Source organism: Cynocephalus volans, chromosome 9, assembly GCF_027409185.1.
Source record: "Cynocephalus volans isolate mCynVol1 chromosome 9, mCynVol1.pri, whole genome shotgun sequence".
Lineage (NCBI taxonomy): Eukaryota > Metazoa > Chordata > Mammalia > Dermoptera > Cynocephalidae > Cynocephalus > Cynocephalus volans.
Window position 1 is genome coordinate 37,333,844 of NC_084468.1, and position 18,564 is coordinate 37,352,407.

The 18,564-nt window shown below is 33.3% G+C and overlaps 1 protein-coding gene across 1 annotated transcript in view; it reads left to right on the top strand.

The window, feature by feature from the left end:
* The window catches only part of SLC30A9 (solute carrier family 30 member 9), a 76,687-nt gene that overhangs the window by 9,664 nt on the left and 48,459 nt on the right, over positions 1–18,564 (top strand). Inside the window, exons 3-6 of the mRNA XM_063107761.1 lie at positions 10,634–10,693; positions 12,870–12,969; positions 14,893–14,985; positions 15,449–15,531. Of these exons, the coding sequence (XP_062963831.1) occupies positions 10,634–10,693; positions 12,870–12,969; positions 14,893–14,985; positions 15,449–15,531 (336 nt within the window). The remainder of the gene's footprint in view (positions 1–10,633; positions 10,694–12,869; positions 12,970–14,892; positions 14,986–15,448; positions 15,532–18,564) is intronic.

An 18,564-nucleotide genomic window follows, 5' to 3' on the forward strand; every position in this document is an offset into this window, starting at 1 on the left:
TTGAAAATAATGTGTATTTTTGATTACTGGGTGCAGTGTTTATGTATGTCAATTCCAATTTTTAGTCATGCTGTACAGATCTGTATTCTGTTATTTTTAAGCCATTATTACCAAGAGAGATGTTAGAGTATCACACTTTGATGGTAGGTTTGATGGTCTTCCCTTATAGTTCTGTAAATTTTTGCTTTTTGTATTTTGAGACTTGGTCACTGGATACATACACATTCAGAATTGTTACATGACACTGACAAATTATACCTTTTATCATTATAGAGCAACTCTTTTGCTTTAGTGACATCTTCACCAGATTTCTTTTGTTAATATTTGCCTGGTATAATTTTTTCCATCTTTTGAGTTTAACTTTTTTTTTTGTCCTAGTGTGATAATCTTTGTCTTTTAACTGGAAATTTAGGCTGTTTACATTTACTGTAATCACTGATATATTTGGGCATATTGCTGTCATTTTATTATATGTTTCCTTGCTCTTCCTTCTTTTTCTTTTAATTCCTTTTTTGCCTTTAAAATTTTTTCTCCTTCATTTTCTTCTCTCCCCCATACATACACACATACACACACTTGTTTGTAAGTTATATACTCTATGTTTGTACTTCAAAGTCTAAATGTAATTGATAAGTTAACATTTCTTCTGAAAAATACAAAGAACTTAGAATGCTTTAATTCTGATCATCCCCTCCCAAATTACATGCTATTTTTTGACTAATATTGTGTGTCTGTTCTGCTCTTTCCCTTTTATAAAATATTAGGTTTATCCAAAATCTTTGTTACCCACCTTTTCTTGTTTCTCTGATCTTTCTGTCCAGTGTAAGTTCTATAGAATTACCCTCAGATCAGGATCTTTTTGTGGTAAAGACCCATTTGAGATGTTATTCCAGTGTCTCTTGGCTTTCACTATTGCTGTTGAGAAGTCAGATATCATGCCTTTGTTGTCATAGTTTTCTATTTGACTGCTTTTTTTATTTGATGAACTTTATTTTGAAAGTCTTCTTCTTTGGTGTAAATGGCAGTTTTACCATGAAGTGACTAGGTATGTATTTCTTTATATTTCTCCTGCTTGAGATTTGTTGGGCTTCCTGGATCTGAGGATTGGTCTTTTCCCACAATTGCGGATTCTATAATTTTCTTTTATCTTTTCAGATAATACCTTTTTTCAGTTCTCTGTTATCTCCTTCTAGAACTCCACTATGTTTTATCTTACATTATTTTCCATGTCTCTAAACCTCTCTAACATATTTTTTTTTTCTGGCCTGCATTCTGGATTATTTCCTTTACATCTACCTAGTTCACAGATTTCCTGTTTAGTTACCTGTTATCTGGTGGTTGACTATGTATGTTGTTTTTAATTTCATTGACTGTAATTTTCATTTCTAGATATTGTTTTTCACCTTGCTTGGTTGGTCTCTTAATTCTTTGCTTATAATTTTAAACTTCTCTTTCATTACTTTAGACATGGTAAACATAGCTATTTTATATTTTGTTACTGGAAATGCTGCTATATTAAATCTTTTTGGTTCTTACTGTGTTATACTTTTCCTTCCTTTCTTGCTATCATTCATGATGCCATACCTGTGTGTTGTAACTGTGATTGTTCATGTTCCTTGCAGTTTTGTATCTTGAAACTATTTGATGTTTGTTGGGACTGAAGATGTGTACTTGCCTAAGGGTTTGATTTTGCTTCTGCTAGCTGCTGGGGACACAACTTGAGACCAAATAAAATTAAATTCTCTGCTTTAGACTTTTTTAGACCATTTTGTAGCATGAATTTAGACTGTACACTGTGTAAGAGTTGACTTATCGTCAGAATTTTCAAGGGAGTTTTTTTTATTCCCTGCTACTTAACACCAGAGTAGACAGGCCTGTTTACTGTTTACATGCTATTCCCTTCTGTGCATATTATTTATTTTTAGTTCACAGTTTTACCACGTGTGTAGCTTTTTATCTGGGCATCTCCTGTTAGACTCCCCACCTTGAGCAAGATCCTGCTCTTATTCTCTGGTCTCCTATATCTCTTACAGCTGTGAAAATAGAAGCTCAAAGAATACAAGTTTCAACAGAAATCATTGGGAAAGCTGGCTTTGGTGGGCTCATTTATTCTGTAGAGTCCTGCTCTCACTTCGTTTTGCCCTCTTCATATCATTTTTTGCTAGATTAGAAATGCATTTAAAAAGATTTTGTTCAAGGTATCTTGTCTGCCATGAAGCATTAAGAGGAAGTCTGTTATTTATTCATTTATTCTTTAATTTATTTAAGAAGTATTTCTTATATGAGAAGCACTTCTTATATGGCATCAAGTGAGAATGACTTCTGAGTTTATTCTTGTTTTATTACTAATGGAGAAAATCAAAGAAATATATCAGTGTGCTACAGGAGCATATGGGAGGAACACCTGAGTTTTGAGTAGTTAGGGAAACTTTCCTTAAGAAAATGATGTCTGCTTAGGGACATGAAAGAAAAGTAGGTATTTGTGTGTTGAGTGGTGGAGAAAGGAGGCAAAATTGCCTGGACTAGTGGGTAGAGGACCTGGTGTTGCTGTTGGTAGTGTTGAAAGTACAATAGATGAAACTCAAGAGGTAAGCAGTAGTCAGATCAGGCTCTTGTTCAGGAGTTTGAACTTTGTTTTGTAGGCAATGGGAACCTATTGGAGTATTTTATGTAGAGTAAGTACTTGATTAGATTTAAGATTTTAGTTGCAAAATGGCAAACACTGTAAAGGAGGAAGACAAAGCAGTAATATGTAAGTACTTCAAAAAGTTCATGGAAAGATTTGTATTATCTTTTATTTCTGTTTTTCCACAGACTTTTTGAAGTACCTTCATACAAACGAGGGGCTAAACTAGGCTAATGGCAAATGTTTTTTTAAAGGAGTAGATGAACTCAAGAGGTTTAGGATTTGGTGATTGGATTTGGTGGATGAAGGAGAGGGTCAAATAAAGGACAGTACTGGTACTTGGTTACTGTATTGGGCAATTGTGTAGATGATTTTATTGATTTCTAAAATGAGGAATACCAAAGCTGGAGCATATTTTAATGAGATGATGATTTGGTTTTGGACATCTGAATTGTTTGGTGCCTGTTGTCATCTTAACATGATGCAGTGACCAGTACATGGTTGGGTGTCCAATGAATCTGCTAGTAACTGCATCATCTGTTAAGATGTCTGTAAAGTGGGCTTACAGACCCCTCAAGTCTGTTGCTCAGACTGGGTCACAAACCCTCCACACGCAGGTCTGTGAGCTAGGTAATAGGGAAAAAAAGGTCCTGGGAGCTGTAGGTATAGAAAAATGAATGGGTTTTATTCAGATCTAGGAGCAACTGTCCTAGTGGCTTCTTTGAGAGTTCTGAGAAGCACTGTGGATCAGAGCTTTTAGTCTTTTATACTTAAGTCCATAACCCTGGACACCTGGGTGCCCATGTGCAATTACATTAAGTAGTAACAATGAACACCTGAGGATATTTACAGCAAATACTTGGCAAGATTCTGAACATCTGAGGGGCCCTGACCATTTTCCTATTTTTTCCCAACAATGTCATACATCTTAACTCAACTAGTATCCTACTGTGAGAGATCATCATCTCTTGGCTGGGTTACTGCAGTAGCCTCCCTGGGATACTTGCTTCCACTCTTGTTTTTGTGTAATTCATTTCCAGCATAGCCAGTGTGGTCTTTTTAAAAATAGTCCTGACTCAATATGTTTCACCCAAACCAGTCTCCTTTTGGTTCTTAGAAAATACCAAACTTGCTCTTATTATAGGGCCTTTGCTTCAGTTGCTTTCTCTTTCCAAGGTGCCCATCTCACATGGCTGACCCCTTCTGGTTGTTCACATCTTAGTTTAAATGTCAGCTCTGAATTTTGGAATCACTCAGTCTGAAGTAGCCACCCAATCAGTCTTAAATATTACTCTAGTTTAATTCTGTGTGTAGGTAGCACTTAACTCCTGATAGATATTTTCAGTATTTTATTTATTTCTTCATCCTCCACTTGTTTGCGGGCCCCATGACAGCAGGAACCTCATTGCCTAGAGCAGTGATTTGTAGGGGCTTAACAAATATTTGTGAGTGAATGCATAGAGTTCTAACCTGGACGTAAAGATTTAGGAGTTTTTACCTATACACAGATGGTAACTGAAGCCATGGGTATGTTTGAGACAGTACAGGCAGAGTGTTTAGAGTCAGGAGATAAGATCTCCTAGTACAAAATCCCCCAAATAAGAAAGAGACAGGTGGAAGAAGAGGAGCCTGCAAAGGATACTTGAAAAGGAGCAGCTGGAGAAAAACCAAGGAGTGTATGATGTCAAGAAAGGAGAATGTTTGAAGAATAGTAAAGATTTCAAGACTATCTTTCCTTTAGTTGGATGTTTCACAAAGGAATATTGTAGGGCCAAGCTCGTGGTGCACTCGGGTGAGTGCGGCGCTGGGAGCGCGGCGACGCTTCTGCGGCGGGTTCGGATCCTATATAGGAATGGCCGGTGCGCTCACTGGCTGAGTGCCGGTCACGTAAAAGACAAAAAAAAAAAAAAAAGAATATTGTACAGATTCTTTGAGAAACCTGTATTCATGTTAATGATGCCTGTTCATTGTTTTTCCTAGGCCTCATCCTCCCTTTGGGCTTACCTGTACCATTTTAGCCAATTTCTTCTCTTATGTTGTTGGAGTATTGCTGGGGTAAATATTGACTGAGAGTTGGATAATATAGGATGAAGGAATAGAGAGTGTAAAGAGTCCTTAAGTTCCAGAAATAAGCATGTTTGTTGGAACATAGTAAAGGGAGAAGAAACAGGTGATAAAATAATATAATTAAGGGTAAAATATTGTTTAATGCTCTTCTGAGGTGAACATAGACTCAAGCAAAATATTTATTGTTGGTTCCACTATACAGAATCTTTGAAATCAAAATCCATTACTAGGTTTCTCTTTTCTCTGCCAACTGGAATAAAAATGTTAGTTTATTTTCTTATATTAGAAATACATTGTTTTTTGACAGTTTATTTTGGGCTCATATTTTCAAGATATGCTTAGGCCAAATCAGACCTTGTTAGCCATCAAATAGACAGCAAGTAATTTCTTGAGTGAAAGATAATTTGTATAATTTGAGATTAACTTTTGAATAATTCAAATCACATGATAAAGTCAGGAACAGCTCATTAAGAAGCCGAGACTTGCTGAGGAATCCTTAAGTTTTTAAGGAGCATTCAGATGTTTTAAATTTTAGTAAAATTAGTTTTAATTTTGCTAATGACAGCAGATGTGTGGCAAACAGCCAGGGTTTGAGCTTAAAACAAATGTCTAGAGATATTTATGGATAGATTGTCAGACTACTTATTGAAATCATAAAGATTCTACTCCAGTGATGCAGTGTGACTTTATTGAGGTGGTGGTGTACAAAACAAGTATTCATACACATGTTTGAGCCATTTACTAGCATTCTTGTTCATGCTTCATAACACTATATATTTAGTAACATCTTGACAGTTTGTAGTAAGGAGAATATCCAGAAATATCCATTTTAGAGCACTTCAGTTTATGTGATTTGGCTGAATGACTTTGATCATTGTGGAAAAGAGGAAACTTTTGACAGTAGATTTCAGTTTTTCAGATGCTAGGTGAGTGTTGAAAGCTTATTATCCCAGCCCTTCACTCTTCTCTCCCCTACTCTCTATTCCTCAAAGCAAAGTTTTAAGAAATTGATATATAGATTGTATATATAAAGAGGCTTTAGAATTGCTTTGCTAGACAAAAATAAAATTATAATAATTTAACTCTTTAATGTCAGATGTTACAAGCTGTAGTTATTAATTAAATGAAAGTGTTTTTAAGCCTATCTTTAATTTACCAGTATGCTACCATAACCTGTTTTGTATTTGGTGAATAGTTAAAGCCTTTTTAGATTTTCTGTACATGCTTTAGGTATCAAAGCATAATATACCGTATTTAGTCATTTTCCCAGTCATTTAATAATGAAAAAAATTATTAAAAATATACTAAAAATTACATGTAACATTTTTGATTTTATTTTAAAGAGTTTTGTCTTTGTTAGTGCTTAGTCTGTCGGCCTTTAATTCCTTCACATAAGCCTGGAAAGACGGTAAGACAATGGATAGGCAAAACTTCTGATCAGGTTGGCATCTTGAATACATGCTTTGAGACATCCGTTCTGTTTCTTTCTCACCAGAGTGATTGATAAAATATAAAGAGGAAATTGAAGACATAGCTGGGCTAAAAAAACAAAACAAAACACAACAAAATGCTATATCCAAGAAATGGAACAGTAATATCAGGGCTCCAAGTGTGTAAGCAGGCACTGGCAGCCAGGAATTTGTCTTGTTTGGGGTAATGGATCTTCAAGTGTTACACAGATAGCCAAGGTACTGGAGTCAGACTCACTATTTGAATTGACCCACCCACCCCCAAACAATGATGCTGAAAATGGCCAATTCCAGTTGATACCTGAAGCTATGTTTTATAAGAAGCTGCAGGCCTGGGTAAGCAAGAGGAAGACCAGGAACTAAAAACCTGCTGTTTGCTGACTTAGAGCCTGGATTGAGTGGTAGGAATTCAAACTGGCAATATAAGATTGCAAATTCCAAAATTTAAAAATATATGAAGAATCCTAATGCTATAAAGTCAACAGAATCAACAAATATGAATTAACTCCAGGTGAAAATAGTGGACTGAATTGCTTTGAAATAAGTTTAATACCCTCAAAAGGATAAATGAAGGACTCAATTAAAAAGAAAAAAAAGTTTTGAAACCCAAACTGGCAGAAATAAAACTAGAACAAATAAATATGAACAGGAGACAACTAGAAATTTTAGAAATGATAGTGTAGTCACTTTTGTTTAGTAGATTAGTCATAGTCAGTTGGAGAATTAGTAATGTGAAACTCAAGTTAATATAAAAATTTAGTAGGTTAAATAGTCATAGTCAGTTGGAGAATTAGTAACTTGAAATTCACTTTGAAGGCCTGTAGGAAGGCAAAAAGACTTTTTAAAAAAATAACATTTAAGAGGCATGAAGCTCTAGTCTACATTTAATAGGTGTTTCAGAGAGACAGAGAGACGAGAGAAATGGTGGTGGAGCAGTACGTAAAGAGAAAATGGATGAGAATTTTTCATAATTTGAGAAAGACAATAATTCTCACATTAGAAGTATACTTTGAGGGATGGCTGGTTAGCTTAGCTGTTTAGATCGCAGTGTTGTGACACCAGCATCAAGGATTTGGATCCCTACACCAGCCAGCTGCCAAAAAAACAAAGTAAAAGAGTATACTTCGAGTATTAAGCAGGATAAGTAAAAAGAAATCCACCCCAGACACCTTGTAAAGAAATCAGAGATTTAAAAACCAAAAGAAGAAACAACCCAACTTAAAAGCTGCCAGAGAGAAAAGTCAGAGTGCTTTCAATTCAATTGTTGCTCTTTTGAAATAGACTTTTTATCTGCAACAATGTGCAGAAAGCAAAAGAGGGAGTGATGTGGAGCAATATCCACGAAAAGGTAAGAGGAAAGTAAATGCTTTCTTAAAATTTCACACTGATCTAAATAATCGTTCTAGAGTGAAGATAAAAATAAAAACATTATCACATATGTAAATATGAATGTCATTTTGTTACCAGGCAGCAGAGCCAGGTTTTTGGTTTATCCATGAAAAGAAAAATCTTTCATGAAACCAGCAAAAGGAAAGGAAGAGAGGGACAGAGAATCGGAACATAGTAGGGCTTTATTACCAAGCAAATGTACATGCCAAAGAAGTGCACTGGCTTCTCTGTGAGGGAGAAATTCATGTGCCTCCGAACCTTGTCTTCTTCCCTCCCTCTTGGAAACCCCTGATGACCATCCTCTGCCTCTTGTATTCCGTCTGCCTTGTGCGCAGGCTCTGGCCAATCCAGTCTGAATATGTGCAGCAGATAAGATATAAAAGAAACAGTGAAGAACAGGAAATAGATAAAATGTGTTGGTTAAATTAACTATTGATAGTAAAAATAATAAGCTTTTTAAAATATTAAATGTTGAAAATTTAATCAAGAGTAGTGAGATAAAAGAAGTTTTCAGTGGTTAAAAGTTCTTCTTGTTTTAGAGGAAGATAGAGATAATGAATAACTTTACAGATGGTTAGGAAAATTTGTAGGAAAGTATATATATTAAACAACTGAAGTACAATCTTATAAATTCCAAACCAGCAGTTGGGGGATGGGGTGGGAGGAGGATATAGAAAACTTTATCAATCTAACAGGTGGCAGAAAAGATAAAATAAAAATAAAAACAAAAAAGGATGGTAAACTGAAAACAGAAATAAGATGGCAGAAGTCCAGTGTACCACAGTCAAGTGGTCAGACTTAAATGTTCCATATCATTTAAATGTACTCATATTCTAAATATGTGCAAACAGTTAATTTCTATTTCATTACATATTTTCAGAGACTTCCCTTATATCCTATATCTCCTGTCTCATCTGCTCAAGGAATTTGCTCTTGTGATTATCCTTTTAATCTACTGCATCATCAATTTCTCCCTCTTTACTGCATCGTTTCCATCTCTATATAAAATACAATCAACCTTTCATTGATTCCATTCTCTCTAGCTCCTGCTAAAAGTCCACATACTGCTTCCACTTCATCTCCCATTCTCTGTTCAACCTCTTGCCTCTATCCCCCATCTTCTACTGAAACTGCTGTTGTCAGGAGGTTCCAGTGATCTCCATGTTGCTCATCCAGTGTTCACTTCTATCTTCTTTTTTTCCCCTATGAAAAAAAATACAAATGCCTACTCATAAATCAAATATTTTAAACATAGAGGTAATATAGGAAAGTGATTAAGAGCATAGACTAATCAAAATGACTTGGGTTTTGATCCTGACTGCCTCCATGTTTAAATACTAGGTGTGTGACTTTGGAGGAAGTTACAAAACCTCTCTGTGCCTCAGTTTCCTCATCGTAAGGAAATAATGGCTGTGTGACTTTGGGGGAAGTTGTGATAGCTTATTATATGTACTCTTTTGTGATTTACTTTTTTTATTGAATTTTTGTGATTTACTTTTTTTATTGAATTTTGTTGCTAAGATTTATCCTAACTATTGGTGTATGTATATGTCCGGTTTATTAATTTTCATGGAGATAATTATAGCGCATACTGTTCAGGGCTGTTGTGTGAATTAAATTAGATAATACATGTAAAGTGCCATAGTGCTTGGCACATAGTAAGAGCTCAAAGAAAGACTGCCCTTGTTATATTTAGTATTATTCACTGCTTTATGAAATATTGTAATGAATATAACATGGTGTATTTATTATTCTCTTGCTGATGGGCATTTGGGTTGTTTCCAGTTTGTAACAGCAGAACAGTGCTGCTCTGAACATTCATGTACCAGTGTCCTTGTGCCCTTGTGCAAGAGTTTCTCAAAGTCAAATATATTGACGTAGAAGAATTTCTGAGTCATAAGTTATGCTTTTGTTCAACTGTATTAGATAATGCCAACTTGTTTTCCAAGGTACCTGTTTCTGTTTCCACCAGCATGTATGTGTTTCCATTACTCCATACCTTTGTTAACAATAGGTATTGTCATATTTTCATTTTTCCTAATCTGATGGTTGTAAAATAGCATTTTGTGGTTTCATTTGGATTCTATTAATAGTGACGCAATCTTTTCATATGAGGATACTTCTTTTAATTCCATTTTTCCATGAACTTGTTGGAGTACCCCATAAGTTTATTGGTTATTTATATTTATATTCCCTTTCCTGTTCTTATCTTCTGCCCATTTTTTCCCTAATGGGTTTTTTTCTTATTGATCTGGAGGAATACTTTAAATATTCTTAATATTAATCCTTTGTTGATTATATTTGTTGGAAATATCTTTTCCCAGTTTGAAGCTTTTCTTTTTTTCTTTTTTTATGGGATCCTTTGATGAACAGATGTTATGAATTTTAATTCAGCAGAATTTACTTATTTTTCCTTATCTTAAGAAAGCTTTCTCTACCATAAACATATTTTACATTCTCTATTATGAGGCATGTAAATGCCTTAACATTTAAATAATTAATCTGCCTGGAATTGTGTTTGTTTTCTGTTGTTGGTGGGAGATTGGTTCCAGTTTCCTTTTATTTTATTTAACGGTTTTTTGTTTTGGTGGATGGAGGATAATACAGTTTTTCCAGTACTACTTTGTACTCATCTGTCCTTCATTGAATAGTGTCTCTAGAACATTATTTAAGTGGAAAAAATAACTGTGTATCCTTGTTTTGTTCCTTATTTTAAAGGAATGCATCTAAACTTTCATTGTTGAATGCAACGTTTGTTAACAGATTTGCTTTATTCTTTACAGAAATTCCTTTTTGTCGTAATTTTCTAAAAAGGTTTGAGATTTGCATGGATGTTGAATTTTACTAAATGCTTTTTCTTTAGCTCCTGAAATCATTCTATAGTTTTCCCCCTTTAATCTGTTAATGAGGGAAATAAATAGCCTTTTTAATGTTTAACTACTCTTGCATTCTTAGGATAAATGTCATGGGGTCTATGATATATATTTTTTTATATATTACTAGATTAAATTGGCTAATATTAATTAAGTTCATAGGTTTGCATGAAAGCAGCTGTTTAATGTAAACTTGTTTTAATTTACAGCAGAAAATATAGGTGCAGAACTCAAAGCTCCACTTAAGCAAGAACCTCTCCAAGTAAGAGGTAAATATATTTTATTCTATTTTTTGTTATAGTGGTATTTTAAGTTAAATATATACCATTATGAGGCTGGTCAGTTAGCTCAGTTGGTTAGAGTGCAGCTTTGTAACACCAAGGTCATGGGTTAAGATCCCCATATCAGCTAGCCACCAAAAAATAATAATAATGATAAAAAAATAAATGTATAACATTAGTTTATATGGAGCTCTTTATAGTTATATCATTATATGGGTATAGTTATTTTTACTTTTGTTTAAATAGATTGACCATAAGAATTTATTCTCCTATTTATAAGCTAATTTTTCAGTGAAGTTTATTTTGCATTTTGGTCACAAATTTTTTCAAAAATCCAAAGAAAGTAATGGCAAATAAAAATCATCAATTGCTTTATAATTTTTAGAAAAGTGATATAATTAAATGACAAGAAGCCAATACCTTTCAGCTATAGCTTGTTCAAATCCAGGTAGAGTTTGGCCATTCTTGTCTGACTTCCTTTTCTAGAAATTGAGTACTGAAGGAATACCTGTTTACAGCTCTGCTCTGTGTGACAGGCTGTGTTTCCCATTTCCAGAGCAGCTGTTTCATGGAGTTAGTAACTGTATGGGATTAGGAGCAACTGTGGCTTTGGTGTCAGACAAAACTGGGTTCTGTTTGTGGCTTCAGTGCTTACTAGCTCTCTGACTTTGGGCAATTTACTTGACTTCTCTGGGCCTTAGTTTTCTTCCCTATAAGAGGGCTAAAAATGAGAACTTTTTTCTGGGGTAACTTTGAAGATTACACATAGTAGACAATCACAATTAAGAATAATTAATGTTGTGACAGCATCATCATCAATAATATGGGCCAAGATAGGCCAACAGGAATTTCTAGCTATTTTGAAAGAATTTTTAAAATTGATTTTTTAAAAACTAATCTTTTTAAAGAGAAATGTAATTCTCCTTTCTGTTCCAGAGAAGCTCATCTGGATTTTGAGTTTTAGGGTTAGTGGAGAAAGGCAATTTAGAGATCTGAAACTCATGCAGAAAGATATCCGAACTCCTTATGTACTTTTTTCAGATAAGGTTTGATTTTTATACTGAACTTTATTTTTGAAATATTCTTATGAAGTAATATTTATGCATTTAATTTTAGTAGTTAATGTCTTATTTTAGGAGTCTTTCTACCCACTGTAATGATGGATAATTTTAGGCTTAAGTCACTCCTTCAACTTGGAAGTAGTACAGAAAGCTATGAAGTAATAGACATTAGAATAGAGTATGAAATGAAAAGGTGACAATTTGAAACAGAACACATGAGTTTCTGTTGTCTTGCTCTTGTTCTTCAGATGTTTGCTGAAGTTATGTATATCATGTGACCAAAAGTGTCACTTTTTAATGATTTATTAACATAGACCACTGTTGTGTAAATTTTTAACTCACAGACTGTAATTGATGCCAAAATGAGATTTGTTATTGGAATATCTGGCCTTTTTATTAGAAGTTTGATACTTGACAATAGGAAAATAATTTAGTAGAAGACAATATTTTACCAATAATCTGTAATAAATTTTCTGTAATTTTTAACTGATAAAATTGTTCTTAGTTTGTGTCAGTTTTGTTATGTTATGTGAAATAGTTCAGTGGCTTTAAACTTTTTTGACTGCAACCTACATGAGAAGTACTCCTTAATGATCGATCTAGTATACATATACATTATGACTGAAGCAAAAATTTTCACCAGAAGTACTATTCTTAATTATTTGCAGTATTCTGTGATTACTTTCTATTTTCACTTTTTATGAAATGTCGGTTTTACCCCACAGTTTTAAAAACACCGAACTAGCCTGTAATTTTTTATTGAAACTTCAGTTCATTTTCAGTCAGACCCTACGCAATTTAAATTGTGTCAATATGATTTAGAATAACTGGTATTACCTGTACAAGGTGTCCATTAGACAAAGGGTTGGCATTTTGGCATCAGTTATGAATGAAGTAGGGAGACAAAAGCTAGATGGCCACAAGTGCAATTCTGTCCTATTCACTTGGAGAATTTTTTTTTCTAATGCCATTTAGCGCATCAAGAAAATGGTCAGTTTTTTGTGGAATTCGTTAGTGACCCACTTAACTATCAGCATGTGTTCATCTTCAAAGGTGACTTTTAATATGCATATTTAATATGTTTTCCTATGTTTCTGGTTTAGTCAAAGCAGTTCTTAAGAAAAGGGACTATGGATCAAAGTACACTCAGAATAATTTCATCACTGGAGTCAGAGCAATAAATGAGTTCTGCCTTAAGTCCAGGTACAGTAGTTTTTTAAAAAATGTGGTAGTGTGCCCGATCTGAATAATCTAACAATTTGTTTCTTAGAATGTGTTACCTGCTACCATCCATATGTAGAAAATTTCCTACTGGCACCTTCCTAAACTGAAGAAATATTTTTATAGTCAAAAATGTTTAAATTGTTAGCTTGCCGAACTGAATTCTGTTACAGCATGAGCAATTCCAATCTTTCTCAGCTTCTTAAACACACAAAGGCAAGTTCTTCAAAACCTTGTACTGTTATGTCATTGGTGTGTGGCAGAATTACCAATAAGATTATTTTGCGTTTTTCTGTGTTTGACTTTGTAAAGTTCTGGTTTTTTTGCTAGCAGAGTTGAGTACTTAATTTAGTGAGTTACATTTATATTCTAACTCCAACTATGGTTTCTGTTGAGTATAAATTATTTTTACTTCTTTCTGGTATTTTTTTTTATTAATATTCTTGTAGTCATAGAGATATATTGAAATTATATTTGTCACAAATTTAAACTTTTCTCCCTCCTTTGTGGGTCAGTTAGAGAAGTTAGGTGATCTAGTCTTTTCCCCCTCTTCTTCATGGTCATATTTTCTATGGTATAGTATCAAGAAATCAGAATTTCTATAATAGATTTTATAACTTTCATAACTATTGAAACAGCAACTGGTTATGACATTGATATAAAACTATATTCTGTCTCATGTAGAGTATTTCATTTAGTTCTCACAAAAATGTTGTGAATTATGTGAATCAGATATTGCTGTCTCCACATCACAGCCTAGGAAACATAATATGAGATGTTAGTGACTTGACACCCAGTTCATTTAGTGAGTCAGTGACAGAGAGAAACCTAGAAAATGCTTATCTTAAGATACAAGGTCCAAACTTTTTTACTAACGTGATGGATGTTGATTTTTTAAAAATATCTAAGTTTAATTTCTAGAACTTAATGATATTCCATAGTCACCACATTTTTAATTACAGGTATTTTCATTGCTGTTAACAAAATATCCTTAGGAAGACCTATGATTAAGTATTATGACTATTTATTTAACAGTGACTTGATGAATACACAGTTGGCCCTCTATATCTGTGGATTCCACATATGTGGATTCAACCAACTGGATCAAAAATATTTGAAAAAAAATTGTCTGTAACTGAACATGCACAGGCTTTTTCTTTTTGTCATTATTTCCTAAGTAATACAGTAAAACAACTCTGTACATAGCATTTACATTGTATTAGGTATTATAAGTAATATGGAGATGATTTAAAGTATACGGGAGGATGTATATAGGTTATATGCAAGTATTACGCCATTTTATATTAGGGACTTGAGCATCTGTGAATTTTAGTATCTGCAGGAGATCCTGGAACCAATCCTCCCCTGATATGAGGGACAACTGTAAACATTTCAGAATTTAAGAGAAAGAAAAATAATGAAATAGCATGTAATTGACATATACCCTTAATGACTTGATACCTTTGAATGGATATTATCACTTAGTATTAATCTAGCTGTAAACCAATATGACTGTAAATGTTTTATTTAAATCTTAAATAGAGGACTGATACTCTACTCCATGTTCTTTCAACTTTTCACTTTTTTTCCATACATTAAAGATGGTGGTAGTGTACCCATAGCAGATGAAATATAAGCACTCACGAAGAAGGAATTGAATTTTTACATATTCTGTTATTTTGTCTGTATTGAACATTAAGAATACTACTTTTTTTTCACTGTCTCTTGACAATTGTTTGTGTATAAAATGCCATCTTTAAACTGATCTTAAAAAGCTATACAGGTCTACTATATTCTGTTAAACTGAGGTCAGTTTAGTTGCTTTTACCTGCCCTTAGTAATCCTTTTAAGTACATAAACTGTATACACCTTGTCTGAATAAATTCAACATGTGTCTTTCTCCAGTGATCTAGAACAACTTCGAAAAATCAGACGACGAAGTCCCCATGAAGATACTGAGTCCTTTACTGTGTACTTGAGATCAGATGTCGAGGCAAAGTAAGAACATAGTTTTTTTGTTTTAAAAGTGCAAGCTGAATTTGGGATTAATAAAAACACATTTTAGACAGACTGAAAATTTTTTTTAAATTTTAGATTGACTTAATAATTGTGTATATTTATGGGCTACTGTGTGATATTTTGATACATGTATACAATGTGTAATGATCAAGTCAGATTTTTTAAATGACATGTCTTAAAAACAATATTTATATTTGCAAATTTCATTCTGGGAGTTAATAGTATGTACTATTATGTCATAATTTATAAGAAAATTTGCTGTCAAATTTACATATTGTTTAGATTTAATTTAGAAAAGTTCCTTAAGTGCTTTATATGTTTCTGAAAGGATCTTATGCTTTGTTGTAAGATTCTCATAAAGTTATATTCATTTAGATTTAAATATGATTGAAATAAAGTTATTAAAATGGTTCATTGGTGTTGACCATGTGTGTATGTGCAGATCTTTGGAAGTTTGGGGAAGTCCTGAAGCTCTTGCCAGAGAGAAGAAACTGCGTAAGGAAGCAGAAATAGAGTACAGGGAACGTAAGTATATTCAGTATAAAGCTGAGTTAATTAAAAAGTAACTTGTAGGTAAGAACTGTGCCTGTGATAACTATGCACTCTCTAGTGCTTGCTCTTGGCTTTGGCTCTGTCGATCCCAGCAAATACCAGTTTCCGACTTGGGATTCAATTACTTTACAAAAAACAGGATCTGTCTTTTTCTTTCTTTCTTTTTTTTTTTTTCCTCTATACCTTTTTAAAGATGATGAGAGGAAGAGAAGCTACAGTTTGTGGTTTTTATAAGACATATGACTATTAAAATTTATGGTCTGATTTGAAGATTATACCTGTTAACAAATGTGGTAGAATAGACATAACTATTTATAGAATAACTGTTTTCTTACAGAAAGGTTTATTAATTCAACTGCCACATTAATTCATTCATTCAGCACATATTTATCAAACACCTATTGTGAACAAGAAGCTGTGCTTATTGCTTGAGATTTCGTTGCAAATAACAGTCTAGTGGTTTAGTGACAAAGCTACCTTTAAAGAATTTAGATTTAGGATAACGTAAAGTTAAAAATTAAAAAATGTTTTAGATAATTCTTCGAATTATATATATTATGTATTAATAGCAAAAGTGATGCATACTTGTGATTAGAAAAGAATACAGAAATAGAATAAAAAGTCTCCTTTCATTTTCTGTGATACCATTTCATTTTCCTTCCTAGAGATAAACTCTTGTTGACAGTTTGGTGTATATTTGGTTTCCAGTGTATTTGCAAATTTATATACACACATTTTTTTACTTAAACGTTAATGGGATGATACTATACATATTGCTGTACATCTTGCTGTTTATAGATACCAGTGTAATCATAACCATTTTTTCGTATCTGCATATAAAAATCTACCTTTACCTCATTCTTTTTTTTTAAATAGCTGCATAGTATTTCATTGTATGGATGCAGCAAGATTTGTGTTCTCCAGTTTTTCACTATGACAAAGAATACATTAATGATTATCCTCATAATTTTTTTTTTTTAACTTATGAGATTATTGTGAATATTTGTATAAGATAGAGTGTTAATAGTAGAATTTCAGGGTCAAATGGCATGGGCATTTTAAAATTTGATAGCTCCTGAAGAATTATTTTCCAAAGGAAATATGGTACCAATTTACATTTACACTTACAGTGTATGAGGGTGGCTATTTCTCCATACCTTTACCAAGGCTGGGTATTAACAATGTTTTAACTTTTTTGTGTATTTGATGGCAACCAGATGGTACCTTGTTGAATATCTCTAATTTTTACTGAGATTGATTATCTTCTAATATGTGAGGGGTCTTCAAAAAGTTCAGAGAAAGATTTATTTTATCCGTTAATTCCATTTTTCCGTAAACTTTTTGAAGTACCCTTGTATGTTTCTTGTTTTTTCTTAGTTCTTCTGTAATACTTTTTTTTATCTTTTGTTCACTCTTCTGTTAGACAGTATGTCTTTTAAAATTGATTTTCACAGGGTTTTGGTGGATTTTAATACTTAATTTTATATGTTCTAAATATTTTCTAACATTCTGTCTTCAATTTTGTTTTGTTTTCCCCACTTTTGTATGGAAATTTCAGTCATATTCAGAAGTACAGAGGAAAGTGTGATAACCCTTCTAGTACCCATCACCTAGCTTTACAGTTAGTTATCAATATATGGCCAGCCTTGTTTCATCTATATTCCCCTTACCAACCCTCACCCTACTAGATTACATTGGAACCAGTTCCAGATATAATATTATCTGTAAATATTTCAGTATGTATCTCTAAAAGGTCAGAATGTATGATTTAGTCAGTTCATGTGGAGGTGGTGGTTGAATTGTTTTAGAAAAGTTATCTATCCACTTCCTGCAGTAACCTGTTAATCTTAATAATCCTCTCAGTTGCCCTGTAGTAGTATATCTAGGTTGTTTAATTCTGGCAAGTAAAGTGAATGACCCTCTGCTGATGATGGCTTTTCTTGAAAACATTATGCCTCTTTCAAGCTAATCTAGTCAAGAGGAATAAGGAATATATTTAAGATTTCTTGTGGCCTGGAATATATAATATTAAATTATCTACATGTTAAATAAGTATAGATTTCCTTGCAAAATCAAAGTTCTTTTAATCATGGGTTTAACATCTTGAAAAGTATGAAGGAGTGAGTGAATCCTAGTGTCTAAAGGTTTTTGGCCTCTCAGAAGAAGCAAATAGTTGTTGACTATCTTTATCCACTGATATGCTAAAGCAAACTGCACTTAAATTCACAGGCGTGAAATGTTTACTTTAAATGGAAGAAATATATTTTGAGGTCAGGTAGCCCCAAAAGTTTTCATATATTGTTCAGTTAATGGCTTCCATTGGGTTTCTGTATAGATAACACAGGTGCTAACACAGGATACATTTGAATGTTGTTTTAATAGGATGTATTCCATTGGGGAATTAGATACTCCCATTTCAGTTATAATTCTGTTATTCTGGGAAACCTGTGTGGTAATGTGTCAGGATTAAAGGGGAGATAGAAGTGCTAGTATCTATGAAAAATGTACACGCATTTTTTTTTTTTTTGACAGTTTATTTTTGTCTGTTAAATGACTAACGGATGTGATTGAGCATTCTTAGGTTTTCAGGAAGAATATTATTGCTGTGATTCCTTTTTTCAGTTTGATAGGACATTTTTTTTTTTAGTGTTCACATTCCTTATAGTGACATTAAATTTTATCAATATTGGTTAGACTTGCTTAGGGTTTGAGGAGTTAATAAATTTTGGATTGTGTGACTGTTGAAAAAAGCCCTAATTTTCTTGTCTTAATTGTCTAATTTTAGTGGCATAGGTTTCTTCCTTTCCTTTGATCCTTTCTAATTGTTCCCTAACGGTGCCCTGCAATTTGTTTTAGTTCTTCCAACATGAAGTAACTGCTAGTCCAGTTCTTTCTGTCACCCTATTTTTGGTTTAAGGCCTTTTTTACCAAAGAGGGCATAAAGGATTCTTTGATGTTCTACTTCAGGGTCAGTGTCCACATATTGTTCATTTTTAGCAAATCTAA